Source organism: Lepidochelys kempii, chromosome 25, assembly GCF_965140285.1.
Source record: "Lepidochelys kempii isolate rLepKem1 chromosome 25, rLepKem1.hap1, whole genome shotgun sequence".
Lineage (NCBI taxonomy): Eukaryota > Metazoa > Chordata > Testudines > Cheloniidae > Lepidochelys > Lepidochelys kempii.
In genome coordinates this window covers 8,127,817-8,144,604 of record NC_136404.1, presented here as the reverse complement: position 1 = coordinate 8,144,604, position 16,788 = coordinate 8,127,817, and the positions used below count along the sequence as shown (strand labels likewise).

The 16,788-nt window shown below is 48.8% G+C and overlaps 1 protein-coding gene across 5 annotated transcripts in view; it reads left to right on the top strand.

Moving 5' to 3' along the window:
* Nucleotides 1-14,825, top strand: part of REXO1 (RNA exonuclease 1 homolog) — a 78,792-nt gene extending 63,967 nt beyond the window's left edge. For 4 of the 5 annotated variants that reach the window (XM_073324144.2, XM_073324143.2, XM_073324145.2 and 1 more), the window contains 5 exons: nt 4,514-4,624; nt 5,500-5,615; nt 6,639-6,777; nt 9,459-9,579; nt 11,023-14,825. In XM_073324144.2, the coding sequence (XP_073180245.1) occupies nt 4,514-4,624; nt 5,500-5,615; nt 6,639-6,777; nt 9,459-9,579; nt 11,023-11,111 (576 nt within the window). In that variant the 3' untranslated portion in view covers nt 11,112-14,825. Of the gene's footprint in view, nt 1-4,513; nt 4,625-5,499; nt 5,616-6,638; nt 6,778-9,458; nt 9,580-11,022 lie in introns of those variants that run through there. The other variant, XR_012156185.1, reaches the window with a different exon arrangement.
* The last annotated feature ends 1,963 nt before the right edge of the window (nt 14,826-16,788 follow it).

Below are 16,788 nucleotides of genomic sequence, written 5' to 3'. Positions count from 1 at the left end.
CCAGATGGGATTCCCCCAAGAGTTCTGAAGGAACTCAAATGTGAAATTGCAGAACGTGTAACTTTGTGTAACCTGTCATTTAAATCCTCTTCTGTACCAAATGACTGGAGGATAGCTAATGTGACGCCAGTTTTTAAAAAGGGCTCCAGAGGTGATCTCGGCAATTACAGGCCAGTAAGCCTGACTTCGGTACCAGGCAAACTAGCTGAAACTATAGTAAAGAACAGGACTGGGCTAGATGGACAGTTGGTCTGACTCAGTATGGCCGTTCTTATGTTCATGTCAATATAATTTGAGGGTGTTTACTGCTAGCTCAGTAATAATTGTATTCTGGGCTAAAACTCCTTGATCTTAGAGCTTTAGTTCAGAATAATGTTGTTGCTTCATAATGGGACAATAATTTAACACTTTGGAAATTTACTTATAAGGCCCAGAATATAAATGGAAGGTAGTAGCTCCTCGCTTTTCATGTGGTCAGTGTTTTTGTCTGTTTGTCTGCAATGGCCTGGTTTTGAAGTAAGGTAACTTCTTTGCACTGACTGAGTGCAGTATCTTGATTTCTTTGCACTCCCTTATACCTGGAATGCTGCTCTCATTGGCTCTTTATATGTTATGTATAGCTTTAAATCGAGAAGATAGAGAATAGGTAGCCATACAAGATAGGGATATGATGCCATAGAACAGATTCTAGGGATGATCTAAGAGCCTGAAGCTGGAGTGGTTCAGTATGAGAAGCTCACTATGGAATTTCCCTGCATAACGTTTTTTCTTTAAGTAGAAAGAGCGAATGTTATTTATTAGCATTTCCTCCTCATTTAATACCTGTTCCAGAATGTGTAAGTTGTCTCTCAAACATGAGCTACGGATGTGATGCCAGAACTTCTGGATCCATGTGGAGGTGAAAAGAAAAGGAGTACTTGTGGCACCTTAGAGACTAACCAATTTATTTGAGCATAAGCTTTCGTGAGCTACAGCTCACTTCGTCGGATGCATACTGTGGAAAGTGTAGAAGATCTTTTTATATACACACAAAGCATGAAAAAATACCTCCTCCCACCCCACTCTCCGGCTGATAATAGCTTATCTAAAGTGATCACTCTCCTTACAATGTGTTTGATAATCAAGGTGGGCCATTTCCAGCACAAATCCAGGGTTTAACAAGAACGTCGGGGGTCGGGGGGGGGGGGGGTGAGAAAACCTGGATTTGTGCTGGAAATGGCCCAACTTGATTATCATACACACTGTAAGGAGAGTGATCACTTTAGTTAAGCTATTATCAGCCGGAGAGTGGGGTGGGAGGAAGTATTTTTTCATGCTTTGTGTGTATATAAAAAGATCTTCTACGCTTTCCACAGTATGCATCCGATGAAGTGAGCTGTAGCTCACGAAAGCTTATGCTCAAATAAATTGGTTAGTCTCTAAGGTGCCCCAAGTACTCCTTTTCTTTTTGCGAATACAGACTAACACGGCTGTTACTCTGAAACCTGTCATTATGCAAGGCACTACTACATGCCACAAGGGGCCACAGCAACGGTTCCCTCAGCCCACCCAGCAATATTGTTAACCTATCCAACTATACTCTCAGCCCAGCAGAAGCAGCTGTCCTATCTCGGGGCCTCTCCTTCTGCCCCTCCACCCCCACGAACATGATACAGTTCTGTGGTGACCTAGAATCCTATTTTCGACATCTCCGACTCAAGGAATATTTCCAACATACCTCTGAACAACATACTAATCCACAAAGACCTCCCTACCAACACTACAAAAAGAAGGATTCTAGTTGGACTCCTCCTGAAGGTCGAAACAGCAGACTGGACTTCTACATAGAGTGCTTCCACCGACATGCACGGGCTGAAATTGTGGAAAAGCAGCATCACTTGCCCCATAACCTCAGCTGTGCGGAACACAATGCCATCCACAGCCTCAGAAACAACTCTGACATCATAATCGAAAAGGCTGACAAAGGAGGTGCTGTTATCGTCATGAATAGGTTGGAATATGAACAAGAGGCTGCTCGGCAGTTCTCCAACACCACTTTCTACAAGCCATTACCCTCTGATCTCACTGAGAGTTACCAAAAGCAACTACAGCATTTGCTCAAGAAACTTCCTGAAAAAGCACAAGATCAAATCCGCACAGACACACCCCTGGAACCCCGACCTGGGATATTCTATCTACTACCCAAGATCCATAAACCTGGAAACCCTGGGTGCCCCATCATCTCAGGCATTGGCACCCTGACCGTAGGATTGTCTGGCTTTGTAGACTCCCTCCTCAGGCCCTACGCTACCAGCACTCCCAGCTACCTTCGAGACACCACTGACTTCCTGAGGAAACTACAATCCATCGGTGATCTTCCTGATAACACCATCCTGGCCACTATGGATGTAGAAGCCCTCTACACCAACATTCCACACAAAGATGGACTACAGGCCGTCAAGAACACTATCCCCGATAATGTCACGGCTAACCTGGTGGCTGAACTTTGTGACTTTGTCCTTACCCATAACTGTTTTACATTTGGGGACAATGTATACCTTCAGATCAGCAGCACTGCTATGGGTACCCGCATGGCCCCACAGTATGCCAACATTTTTATTGCTGACTTAGAACAACGCTTCCTCAGCTCTCGTCCCCTAGCGCCCCTACTCTACTTGCGCTATATTGATGACATCTTCATCATCTGCACCCATGGAAAAGAAGCCCTTGAGGAATTCCACCATGATTTCAACAATTTCCATCCCACCATCAACCTCAGCCTGGTCCAGTCCACACAAGAGATCCACTTCCTGGACACTACAGTGCTAATAAACGATGGTCACATAAACACCACCCCCGAAAACCTACTGACCGCTATTCCTACCTACATGCCTCCAGCTTTCACCCTGACCACACCACACGATCCATCGTCTACCGCCAAGCTCTGCGATACAACCGCATTTGCTCCAACCCCTCAGACAGAGACAAACACCTACAAGATCTCTATCAAGCATTCTTACAACTACAATACCCACCTGCGGAAGTGAAGAAACAGATTGATAGAGCCAGAAGAGTTCCCAGAAGTCACCTACTACAGGACAGATCTAACAAAGAAAATAACAGAACGCCACTAGCCGTCACCTTCAGCCCCAACTAAAACCCCTCCAATGCATTATTAAGGACATACAACCTATCCTGAAGGATGACCCAACACTCTCACAAATCTTGGGAGACAGGCCAGTCCTTGCCTACAGACAGCCCCCCAACCTGAAGCAAATACTCACCAGCAACCACATACCACACAACAGAACCACTAACCCAGGAACCTATCCTTGCAACAAAGCCCATTGCCAACTGCCCACATATCTATTCAGGGGACACCATCACAGGGCCTAATAACATCAGCCACACTATCAGAGGCTCGTTCACCTGCACATCCACCAATGTGATATATGCCATCATGTGCCAGCAATGCCCCTCTGCCATGTACATTGGTCAAACTAGACAGTCTCTACGTAAAAGAATAAATGGACACAAATCAGATGTCAAGAATTATAACATTCATAAACCAGTCGGAGAACACTTCAATCTCTCTGGTCACACAATTACAGACATGAAAGTTGCTATATTACAGCAAAAAAACTTCAAATCCAGACTCCAGCGAGAAACTGTTGAATTAGAATTCATTTGCAAATTGGATACAATTAACTTAGGCTTGAATAGAGACTGGGCTAAGTCATTATGCAAGGTAACCTATTTCCCCTTGTTTTTTTCTACACTCCCCCCCCTCCCCAGAGGTTCTTGTTAAACCCTGGATTTGTGCTGGAAATGGCCCACCTTGATTATCATACACATTGTAAGGAGAGTGGTCACTTTAGATAAGCTATTACCAGCAGGAGAGTGGGGTGGGAGGAGGTATTTTTTCATGCTTTGTGTGTATATAAAAAGATCTTCTACACTTTCCACAGTATGCATCCGATGAAGTGAGCTGTAGCTCACGAAAGCTTATGCTCAAATAAATTGGTTAGTCTCTAAGGTGCCCCAAGTACTCCTTTTCTTTTTGCGAATACAGTCTAATATGGCTGTTACTCTGAAACATGTGGAGGTGAGATTCTGGTTGTATGTGGCCAGGTTTGCTATCCATGGTAAAGTTATCGGAAGCAGTGGATCACCATGTGGCGTGAGACTGCAGAATATCTGCATTTTTCCGATCTGTTGCTGCCCACAAGCCTTCAGCCTTGTGTATTGTAGTATAACAGCACTAATTGTTGCTTTATAAAATGTTTTCCTGTACGCTTATATAATCGCTGGCTGCAGTGTAATTGTTGCCTTTCTACAAGGTACCTGCTCGGTTGGAACCTTTTGCCAGCCAATCGTATTCTTCATTTGTAATTGTTGGAAACGTAAAGAAATTTTCTTATTTCAGTCTGAGATTTGATCTGTTGGAAAGTTAGTTCTGAGTCTTGTCTGGCTTGTGATGGGATTTCAGGGACTTGCTCTTCTCTTACAAGTTTGTGTGGTTTTCTTTTTAAAGCAACATGTCCAAGATGGTCGGAAGGAGAACCTTGAGGGTTTTGTGAAAACTTTTGAGAAACTGCCTACTACCGATGGCTATCCAGGAATCTATGCTTTAGACTGTGAAATGGTGAGTATCCGGGAGCAGAATCCTAACTGAAAGGGGAACATATACATGAAATAGGGCTAGTGCTTGGGACGGAACAGGGCAGCTTTCTGCAGCGCTCTCTATAGAGATCTCTTTCCTCCTGTCAGTCTCCCAGAAGAAGAAAAGCCGCACTTGAGATGCAGCATGCTCTTCAACAGTTACTCTCTGAGTGGGAGTCTTATCCGTCAGCAATGGGAACGGTACATTCTCATCCATTTGCAAGAGGAGCCAGGGCTCAGGATGTAACTGATCAGGACGATCTAATCCAGTGCTTATGAGCATCCTTTTGATACGGTTTATTAAGAGCAAGCCTGTTCAGGATCACTGCGTATCAAGTTATTTTAAAAAGTGGATTATAAATTGTAGATAGCCTCTTTGTGGAACTCTTATTAATATTTATACCAGAAGGTTACCTTGCTGTCTGAATAACTGATTCTCCCCCCCATGCTGTGCTCCAGAGATCATGTACTGTAGACCTGCCTGTCTATAGGCCATGCTGTGGTGTACATATACAACTCCTAGATTCTTCTCCTTCACCTGCCATATTTAGCATCAAATAAGACTCCTTCTTTTTTTCCTTTGGCAGACCACGTGATTATCTGGCTATATGATGTCATAGCACATTCTGGGGGTTAGTGGGAGATGTATTTTTTAATTGATCAGCTGCTGTTCATACTTAAGATGATAAATTTCTCTTGAAAAATAGCAGTGTTAGCCAATGTCTGCTAGCCGGCCGCGCAGCGTCGTAATGCAGGAGACACTGGTGCTAATGTGAATGGGGTGGCACGTAAATACTGAGATCTGGACTGCAAACACCATGCTAAGACCAGCTCTCTTTGCTTGTTTGCGATTGACAGTGTTACACCAAGCAAGGACTGGAGCTGACAAGAGTAACGGTGATCAACTCTGACCTGAAAGTGGTCTATGACACCTTTGTCAAACCTGACAACAAAGTGGTGGACTACAACACCAGGTAAGAGCAGCCCCTCCCCTGGCTGGAGTATGGCCAGAGCCAACTCTGCTTTCTGGAGAAAGAGAGTTTTTAATAATAAATGACTTCAGCAGCCCAACACTGATATCTTGGCATAGCTCCCCTCCCTTAGCCTGTCAGCAGCACCACTCTTTAGCTGGCTCGAGAAGTGATGACAAGGCATTTCTCAAGTCCCCTCCAGCCGTTCCTCCCCAGCAGCTGAGTTCGCTGCCTCTGCAGCATGTGGCTTATGATTAGAATTTGGAATTGCAAAGCTCATTTGTGGCTGCTTTTCCTCTCGTACAGAGGGCATGGGGACTTCCCCTCAAGCCCAGCCACTTACCTGCTATGCTGAGTATTGTGGCTGCCACTCAGGTGAAGCCCTGATTTCAGTGGATCACGTTGTTGTAACAGACCAGCAGCTGTGCTGAAATGGCCCAGAAAACATGAGTAAAGCTGTGATTTTATCCACAAAATTTTTACTGCATTTCATGGCAGAGGTGTGGGAAAACCAAGGGTGTGTCATGGAAAGCGGAGGAGCAGGGGTCCTGAAAGGGTGTGGAGAGTGGGCTCACCCTGTGCAGTGGCTGCTGTCCTGCGGGGCAGCACCTGGCCCATGAGGTCGCAACGTCACTCAGGTTTGGTGCATCCGCCTGCCCATCTCCTTTTATGGAGGGGCGGATACACCAAACCCGAGTGGCCCAGTGATCACGTGGGCCAAGTCGCAAGGCCCCGAGGGCAAAGGAGCTGCCACTGTGAGCTTCGCAGATGTGATTCACAATTACCACGAAGACCAGGACCTCCGCACCAGAACTGCAGCCTTAAACAGTAATGGGGGCGGGTGCCAAAATGTGCCTCTGTCACCATGTCGTGCGCCAAGTCTCAATGGTCTGGATCACTTGGCTGAAAGCTTATTCTTGAGAACTTTGAGATTGGGAAGTTTTTGTTGCCCCAGATGTGTGGGGGTTGCTAGGACGTGGATGGTTCAGCCCCACTAAGAAGTCCCCTGTTGCTGTTGCACTGCAGGTTTTCAGGTGTGACGGAGGAGGACCTGGCGAACGCGAGCATCACCCTGCGAGACGTGCAAGCTGTTCTATTAAACATGTTCAGCACAGACACGATTTTGATAGGACACAGCTTGGAAAGTGATTTATTTGCACTAAAGGTAACAAACCCTGTCTCCTCCCTTCCTGTTCTTTAATCTGTGTTTACTGCGTCCCTGTTACATGCCTGGTCTGTTCCTTTTGTAATGCAGTAAGAGTTCACCTTCATGAGAGCGAAAGATCATTGTAGATCCTTCCCTGAGCCGTTGGAGGCTGCCGCTCAATCGGTTGCGCAGGGGCACAAGCCATGTTTCAAGTCACTAGTGATCTGTACCTAGGAGAAACACCATCCCCAGCGGCCCAGACGGTTCCCTTGTTGATGCGCTCAGCAGTGCGGTCAGGGATTGAGTGAGCTGTGGAAAGAGAACCCCTCTCTTACCCCTGGAGGCCTGTAAAGGACCCTACCCCAGAGATGGGCTGGCCTGTCAAACTGTCTCCTGAAACCAAGACTGTGTTCACATGAATTTTTTAAGAGTTTTGGGTGGGAGGGAGAGGATGGCTACTAGGACTCCTGGATTCTAGCCCCAGGTTTGCCACTGACTTGATGTGTAACCTTGATCAAATCATTTTAACCATTCTGTCTATCTGGGGCCAGGTCTGTGCTAGCAAATTAAGTCGTCTTAACTGTGTCGCTCAGGGGTGTGAAAAATCCACATCCTGAGCAGTGTAGTTAAACTGCCCTAACCCTCAGTGTAGACAGGGCTAGGTCGACGGAAGAATTCTCCTGTTGACCGAGCTGCTGCCTCTCGGGGAGGTGGGTTACCTATGCCGACGGATAGGCAGTGCTGCTGTAGCATTTCGTGTATAGACAAACCCTAAGGTGCTTCTCTGGTCTTCATCACCATAGCATCTGAGCTCCTCAGTCTTTTATCCTCACCACTCTCTTGTGGGGCAGGGCAGGGCCATTGCCCCACTGTACAGAAATGGAAACACAGAGAAACTAAGTGACTCCCCCAAGGTCAAGGGAAGTCTGGCAGATCGACTCTTGGTTCAAGCCCACAAATCACAAGACCATCCTTTATCCATGTAGCCCTATTTGATAAAGGGGTAACAGTCACTAACTCATGGGGGTGTTGGGAAGTTTCCTGCACTCATGCCTTTCTATAGCACCCTCCTTTCCAGGATCTCAAAGTATCAGTAATCACAATAAAAAATCATTTACAGTCTCATCAGCACAAGATGACTGTGTTGGCTTCTTAAAGTCATTATTTTCTCTTAGCATCACAGAAACTGCCAAGAGAATGAACCCCAAAGCAATCTAGCAAAGCTTTACAGGCAGTGCAGTGCAAAGTCATAATCTCTAAAGGCTCTGGCAGTAAAGAAGACATCCCAATAATGGCCACAGCAAGCTTCAAATAGCAATAGCATTTCAGTTTTATATTTAAAGCTGTCTTATCCCGTTTCCTCAGTCTCTCTGATCTACATAAGTAATTATTCTGCTTGGGCTGATGCCAAACTTGACTGTGCTATAGAGGAGATTATCCATAATGTTTGGCAGTTTTACACTTCAAAGAGCGCGGCAGGTTGTTTCCATTAAACTGCAGCTGTTCTAAAGCATTTCCATAGCTCAGCTATGAAACGATTAACGAGTAAGTTGCAAGTTGTCACGCAACATTAGCAAGTGCCTAGACAAAGTAAGGGGCAGATGGGCGGCTGAAGAGTCAAAGTGCTGTTCAAGTCATCCTGTGTCATGAATCATAAACCTAAAGAAGAGAGCCCTCCCGGAATTGCCCTCGCTGGCCAGATGTACAAATTTACCTCCGTCTCAGGGCTGTACTTCAAGCACCCCATTCTTAAATCCAGTCCTTATGATACTTAACCTCTCTCTCACCCTGGCTTCTTCATAGCCCCTGTTAAACACTCCTCTGGCCAGCACAGAGAATTAATGTATGAGCTCTCTAGTGCAGAGCAAACTTGAGCACGTACTGTTTCAAAAGCACATGGGCTCTGTCATGCTGGATTGAACCACTCACCCACTGTCTAGCCATTATCCTGACTCCAGCTCTGATCAATGCTTGATACTAGAGACAAGTGAACTCTTTGCCCCTGTTATGTATGTGAGTGGCAGGAAGTTCCTTCCTGGCCTTTGCAGTGATTTGCTTGTGCCCTGCCCATAAGATCTGCTCGCCCTGTCTCATCCTACATTAACTACAAACAACACATGCAATCAGATTATCCAGCCCTCTTTAAATCCATCTGCAGATAGAGCAGGAACAGAACCATTCAAGCTAATTTGAAACTCTCATAAGTGATTCCCTTCCAAAGCCCCAGCCAGAGCTTAGAAACCAATGGACCTGTCTCTAAAAGAGGCAAGAGTCTGCTTGTGCGGAGGTGTGGCGGGTAATGGCTTAAATCCAAGTATGTTCCAAAGCACAGCTCATTCTGTTTAAAGGGACCCATCTCAAGGAGCTGCTCTGACTGTGTAATGAGCTGTGAAAAGACTTGGAGGAGTTTTAATAGCGGAGTTGAGACGTGGATATAAGCAGCTTTGCCTGTGGAGGGGAGTTGGTGCGTTGGCCGGCAGGCGTTCTGGCTGGCAGAAGGTGCTGCTCAGGACGCTTCGGTTCAGCTCAGCCAGAGCCGCCCACGGAACTGGTTTGGTGGGAGCTCTGTGGAGGTGGCACCTGAGGGTGATCAAGGTCTTACCTGGGGTGTGTGGTTAATCTCAGTTAATGCACTGACTGTTCTGAGGAGGGAAAAAGAAACCACCCTCTTTTTTTCCACCCCCTCTCCCCCCCCGCAGCTTATCCATAGCACAGTGGTGGATACTGCAGTCGTTTTTCCCCACCGGCTGGGTTTGCCTTACAAACGAGCACTCCGGACGCTGATGGCCGACTACCTCAAGCGCATCATCCAGGACAATGGTGAGACTTCAGAGACGGGGAAAACGGGAACGCTGCTTTCCCATCTAATTCCACCTACAGTGTGAGGTCCCTCCACTCCTGTCTCACCGTCTGCCCTTACCACCACGTGTGCATCACCAAGCTGTCTCTGCATAGCTCAGATTGGGGCCTCACTGTACTAGGTGCTGTGCAAACTCCTAGTCAGACAGCCCTTGCCCCAGCCACCTTTCACTCTTACAAGGTAATATAAAGGGTGGGAGAAAGGAAGCATTATTGTCCCCTCATTACAGATGGGAACCAAGGCAGAGAGAGAGTAAGTGACCTGCCCACGGCCCGTGGCAGTCTATAGCAGGGCTGGGACTCAATCCCACGTCTCCTGAGCCACCCTTCCTCTTTGTTCTCTGTGTCTCGAAGCTGCAAGTCATGTCCCCATTCACACTGAGACAGCCTACTGACTAAAGCACAGCAGCGCCTCTCCTCCAAACCGCTTCTGAAAACCCACGTTGCAAGCCTGCTAGTGAGTCGTGTTCACGCGTCTCTGTCTAACTGCACGGGAACCACCTGGGCCTCTAGACTGCAAATTCCTTTGGGCAGGGATCTTGCTCTCTGGCCTGGCTGTTGTTAAGCACTCTGTATATTTTCAGCTCTACATAAATAACCTTGCAGGGCGGAGCAGCAGGAAGTTTTTCAGAGTTCTCTTTTGATCTTTCAGGCAGGGGAGAATTGAGGAGCCAGGAGTGAGATGTGGTCCTAAACTACCCTTCCCACTCCTCCATTTTTGTCAGGCTCAGAATGCCTTAATCTGAGCCTAGTTCTGATGCCAAAGTCAGGTCATTCTGATGGGGAGGGCGCAGGCTCCAGGGCGCTCTCCTTCTCTGAGGTGTCTGTTTCTGTAAGGCAAGTGTCAGCGGTTGCCTTCTCCTTGTGCAGAGGGGTCTAGTGAGCTGATGGTGGTGCTGAGATGTAAGGGGAATTCAGCTGCGTGAGCCACATAACATACCCCAGTACTTCTGCCCTGCTCTCGGGTATGTGAAACTCCTGCTGGCATCTGTCAGCTCAGAGTTTCCCCTGAAGAGCGTAACTGTCTGCTGCATTTTGCTCTAGACTCCCCCAGGAGATCGTTCTGAGGTCTCCCTCTGAAATGAGGTGCCCACAACGGCATGCAGTGCAGAGTTGCTCCTCTCCGCTCTGTGCAGAACAGCTGTCACTCGACAACATTGTTTCTCTGTTTGAACCATGGAATCTGGCCACCCCCTGTGCAACTAGAGCGCTGATCCTGATGTTACTGCAGGGGCTTTCGAGGCCACTAGCTCCCAATTAAGTGTCTGAGTTAGTCCCCCCACCTTCCAACAGAACCTGGAACTCTCATGTTCTCTAGAATCTGTGCCCAGAAGCCGGGCCTAGGATGCCTGTCCCTTCTGTCAGGCTGTGGCTAACTGTGGCACTTGTGTCTCTTGTCCCCAGTGGAAGGTCATGACTCCAGCGAGGACGCCAGCGCTTGCATGGAGCTGATGATCTGGAAGATCAAAGAAGATGCTAAAGTGAAACGATGACTTGCGCTCGTTCTCTCTCCTGTTCCTCCTCCGCCTCTTTGAAGCAGTGTAATAAATACTCCGAGTAACACTGCTCACCTGTACCCAGCAGCATGCCATATTCCAGATCCCCCTATGCACTCGCTGGTATCTATGGAACGTAGAGTCTGCTGCTGGCGCAGCTACAGGGTACAGGCTCTCAGCTGGCAATGGTCACGTGGCCGGGACGTGGCTCTGAGATCCTCTCGGCTCCACCAGAGAGATGCTCTGGGATGCAGTAGTTGCCTTGTAGGCATGGCAAGGCTGCTTTGAGTAGTAAAGCCAGAGAGAGGCTCTTTATTCTCTAGGAGAAGTGTTCAGAGGCACATTGGATACATCTGAAATGATCTTTTCTGTGAAGCTAAAGGTAGACAACTCTTTTTTATTTCTAATTTAGATTTGAAGGGTTGCACAGCATCTGCCTCTGTCTTCTGAAGCAAACAGCTGTCCCCAGTGGCTGGACAGTGAGAAACAGACAGAAAAGTTGGGTAAGAAGGGTGTGAAACGGGAAACGTTTGGTAGCTGGCATGTGAATTGCAGAAAGGCTGGTGGGTCGAGAATTGGGTCACCAAGAAGGGATTGTAGCAAGAACCCACTGCAAGGGAGTATGGCATGCCCCTGAAAGGCAGCGAATAGAAACAGCCACACTGGGCAGAAGAGGAGGAGGAGGAATGATGATGACTTTCAGCAGACTCGCACAGTTGCTGTGCCCAGATCCTTCTGAACAAGTGCAGGGCTCTGTAGATCCTGGGTGGCAACAGGTGAAGAAGCCAGAAGTGTCTTATGCTCCATGGACAGCTAGGAAGCCATAACCACCTGCTGCTGCAGTCAGTTTCAGTGATAGGGCAGGAAGGTAGCCAGGACTGTGAGGAAGGCTCTGAAGCCATAGAGCAACTTACAGCTGTCAAGGACAGGAGGAACTTAGATTTACTAACTTGTTGAGGGGGCAGGTGGTGTTAAAGGGCCTGATTTACACTCTGGCTGGCTAGGTTGTGGCATCCAGCAAGTGCTCCTCATTGCATCCTCTGGGTGACAGCAGGGTGGCAGGAGCTGGCTCTCTCTAGGGTCATGCCTTCAGCTGCCAGAGCATCTCCATTGTGTTTGTCAGAAGCAAGGCTCAAGGATTGTCAACAGGAGCTGGGTGGTGGTAGCACTGGCTGTTACTGGACAGGAAAATGTTCAGGGGTCCCTGCAGACTGATCCCTTTAGTGGGGGGCTGACTTAGCAAGATCAAAGCAATAGGTGAAAATAGGACTTTTTAAACTGGTTTTCATGGAAATTGGGGTTTTTAAAAAAAAAAAAATCCCCCAGTTCACTCTCTTCCTCTCTCTCCTCCTTTACAGAACTCCCCCACCCCATCTGTTTCTATACTCTCTCAGTATAAATGTCTATTTATGAATAGTAACTCTAAACCAGTAGTGCACAGGAATAGCAAGGGCTTTGATGACTTGACATTAAATGTACCATATTCATGGCACCCCTTTTCCTAGTCCCTTTGCATTCAGGGCTTGGAGAGAGAGAGAGAGAAATGGTCATTGGCTCAGAATCTTGTCTGAGCTGAGATCGGCGCAGCAGCTGAGCCCAGCCGTCTCTGGCCTTTAGAAGGGCAGAACGCTGCCTTGCTAACGCCGCCTCCATCAGCAAACACACAGCGACCAGAACTGAAAATTGCTTCCACTAGCTGCTGTCCATTTGTTCCAGGCCTCTGCGGCGCCAGGCGCTATGTTCTAAAGTGAATAATTCACACCCCCTTCCCCTAGTGCTGACCATACCGGGCCTTCCCTGGCAGATTGTCTGCTCCCTGGAGTCTGTAGCACCTTGTGCGTAGGCCGGGAGGGTGCTCAGGCTGATGTGTGGGACTGGCATTACTACAGTACATCCTGCTGCATTGTTCCCTTTATAAAGTGGCTGGCTGAATACGACAGATGAACTCTGTCTGAAGGAGTAACTTGCCACCAATACATTGTGTTCCACTGGGAGATGTATTTTCCCCCCACGTAAAGTCTCTCTCTCTCTATTTTAGCTTCAGTTACCGTTCATAGATTATAACCTCACTACAGACTATATAACCTTGCTGCTTCCCTGCAACTACAGCCTCCACCACCATATTCACCATATCTTCCCCATGTGCTTGCTTGGATTTGGGGGTTGGTTGGGGGGACGATGGTTCTTCATTTGCAGCATTGCCCTTAGAAACCTGCAATCACGAGCAAAGCCATCAGCCAGAGGCTCCATCACTTTCCTGCCCTTCCTGGCTGTTTGTGGTTGGAAGCAGGGTTAACAGGTCTTGAGCCACTTTCTCTGAAGATCCATCCCCAAGTGGCTCAGCCAGTCCACTTTGCCCATCTCCCCTCTCTCTAACACGCTGTGTCCCAGCCCCTCCCTCAGCGCAGGAAATGCTCCAGGAAATGAGTGGCTATAAAAATAGAAAACTCAATTAAAATCCCCCATTCTTACTGTCTTTTGCGCTGTGGGTGGGGACGTGGAGGAAGTTTACTGGGGAGAAATGGGTTTCTCTGCTCCTCCCCTCTCCCCACCGGAGGTAGGAGCTACAGCTTAGAGGTTACCCCATCTTTTCTGCTAATGAGCTTCTCTGCTGGATTGCCACTGCGGACTGTTACCAGTCTGGTTCTGTTCCTCTGGCTATAGAAAGAGGCGAGCATCCCAGCCCCCCTGTTACTGCCAGGAACCGCATTGTTTAGCAATAAAGCTCAGAGCAGTGCGGTATTCAAGGCAGGTTCTTGCCTTCAGGACGTCTTTCTAGTCAGCTTTTCCTTTAGGCTGGCACACCTCTGCTTTTTGTTCGCGCCCACCCCGACTGCTTTCCCCCAGAAAGGCCCAAGTGCCGTTGTTCCAGAGCAGAAGTGGCCTGGGTAGTGGATATCACCACCCCTCAGTGGATGCCATCCCGTGAGGGCGAATGGCACACGGAGTGATTCCCCAGCTATTCTGCTCCAGTGGGCCTGCTGCACAATGTTTGTGTGGGCCTATGTAGCAATGGGGGTGGGGTGGGGGGTGAGAGGAGGGGTAGGAGGCACATCTACTTGGATGAGCTGCCCTCGTTAAGGGCTAGAGGATGGATTCCTCTTGCCTGTTGCAAGAGGCATTTAATGCCAGGTTTCCAGCAGCGGAAAAGATGGCTGTCCTTCCATTCCCCCTTCAATTTTCAATCCACCATGATGGGCTTCAGTTGTAAAGTAGCCCATACTGGACAACAGTCTAAAATGAGGTTTCTGGCTGTGTTAGTTAAAGGGGCTTGGAATATTCCACGTTGCTTTATATATTTTGCAGTCCCTCTTTCCTTCCTCCCACTCTGTCCCATTTCAGGAAGCAGCTATGGGGTGCCAGTCATCACTGTGCTGATTAAAATCAGGCCTCTTGTTAACTGTATTCTTACTAATTCTGTCTCCTCCTCACCGCCTGTTTTTTCTACTCTTCCCCCCCAGCCCGGAAACGTGGCATACTCTAGATGCTGCTGCAGGTAACCAGCTGGCTTGGGGGGGGCTGCCCCCTTTCAGTAATGCTTTCTTTGAAGCCCATCGGACACTGTAACAGCAAAGTGGGTAGATTTTTGGACTGTATATAAACATGGTAACCTGTTCCTTTTTTGTAATAATTTTTAATAAAAAGGTGTTGAATAAACATGTGGGCTGCTAGCTCTGGGGCTCACGGATGGTATGTGCTCCCGAAACGGAACTCTTCCTCTGGCGTTGCTGTGTTCTTGTGTCAGTTCAGTGCCATGGGTGGGAGATGCCCAACCCATTGCTCACAGAGCTTTTCCTGTGGAGCATCCCTGGAGTCGATCCAGATCAGATGGTTGGCACCACTCTATATTCATAGAATATCAGGGTTGGAAGGGACCTCAGGAGGTCATCTAGTCCAACCCGCTGCTCAAAGCAGGACCAATCCCCAATTTGTGGCCCAGGTCCCTAAATGGCCCCCTCAAGGATTGAACTCACAACCATGGGTTTAGGAAGCTAATGCTCAAGCCACCGAGCTATCCCTCCCCCCAAGTCATCAACTTCCTCTGCCCCAAAGAGCTTAGAGCTAAAGCAGAAGTACAGAGAGACTTGCCCCAGGTCACCAGCTGGATGAGAACAAGGAGCTCCTTGTACCCGTGCCCTGCTTTATCTGCTAGACCAGGGCTCGCCTATTGCTACCCCCGTGCACTGCATCTGTAATAGTGCACCAGTGCAGCATTTTACACACCACGCCCGGCACCTGTCATCTCACAGTGGTTGCAAAGTACATTGCAAACAGTGTCCTTTCAGCCCCATGCAAAGCAGTGGGTGGAGGGCAGGTAACCAGAATGCATTGTTGTGGACAAGAGGGTAAATTTTGACCAAGACCATGAGGCTAAGTACGTCTAGGGCTCTCGGTGTCTGTACCGAGCACTTGCTGTCAAGGGTCCTTTGAGAGAGACTGTCCACCCCGTAAACTGCCTGGAGGATAAAAGGTGACATTCGCTTTCATCAAACACCCCCAATGCACTAGGCAAATGGTATGGAGTGAAGGATTGTTTCACCCGTGACTGAAATGCAGCCAACTCTGGGGTGGAACTTCCATTCTCAGCACAGCACACAACAGGTTTGGCTAGGAAGTGAAGAGCACCAAGGCCATTCGAAACTCCAGGCATGACATTTAGTGAACAGCAGACAATTGCCCTAACCCCCCTGTAGGCTGTTTAAACATGGTGCATGGTCAGCATGTCTCGTCCCATCCAGCCTAGCGCCCCCTACCCCTGTCAGTTCGTAACTGAGGCCACTGGGCTACATTCAGTCATTAACTCTCCCAACAGCTTGATTTTACTGCTACATCACACATCAAAGTCTGACTCGGGGCCGGTCCTGCTACCTTCTGAGCCCAGCTGGAGCTGGTGGGACTGCGAGAGGGGAAATGCGGCAGCAGGCTCTGGGGAGCCGCCAGCCTAACGGGCAAGGGGGCTGGTTTCAACAGGAACTTCTGCCTTCCCTGCGCCGCAGCCATGGCTGCGTTACGAAGAGTGTGGCGGCTTTCTTACACCTGCAGAGACGCTGGGCCTTTTGGTCCCAGCCTCGCCCTGGCAGTCAGGACTCCTGGGTTCCACTCCCAGCCCTGCCCCAACCTGGCTGTGTGCCCGTGGGTAGCCCCTTCGCTCTCCATTGCTCTGTACAATGGAGGTGGTGATGACAGAGGGCTGGTAGGAAGATGAGTGTTTGGAAAGGGCCCTGGCTCTGCGGTAAGGGGCAAGGATTTGCTATTTTTTGGGTTGGGGGGAGGAGAGCAAGGGGGAAGGGGAGGGACTGAGCTGCAATTGGTGGTGATCAATGCTCTGAAAACCAAGGGTGTGATTGGCCCAGTGGAGCTTGGCAGTGGGGGGCCCTTGGCCTCACCATCCAACTCCTGTTTCCTCAGGGGAGACCACAACCTAAGGACACACTCCAGCATTAAGGAAAGGCATGGCTGTGCACCAGGGCGTCATCCTGGGCAGTGCGGGGTGGGGTGCTGTGCTGGGGGCCCCAATCCGGTATTAGTGGGAGTGCTGCTGTCCTCCAGCAGGGACAAAGGGAGAGTGGAGCTCAGTGCAGCCGTAGCCTAAGGTTCCTGCACCTAGGCCCTGCCCTGATTTTACTCTGGGCCATAGGGAGACCGGTGTGCCAGGGCCTTGAGACTCACCCAC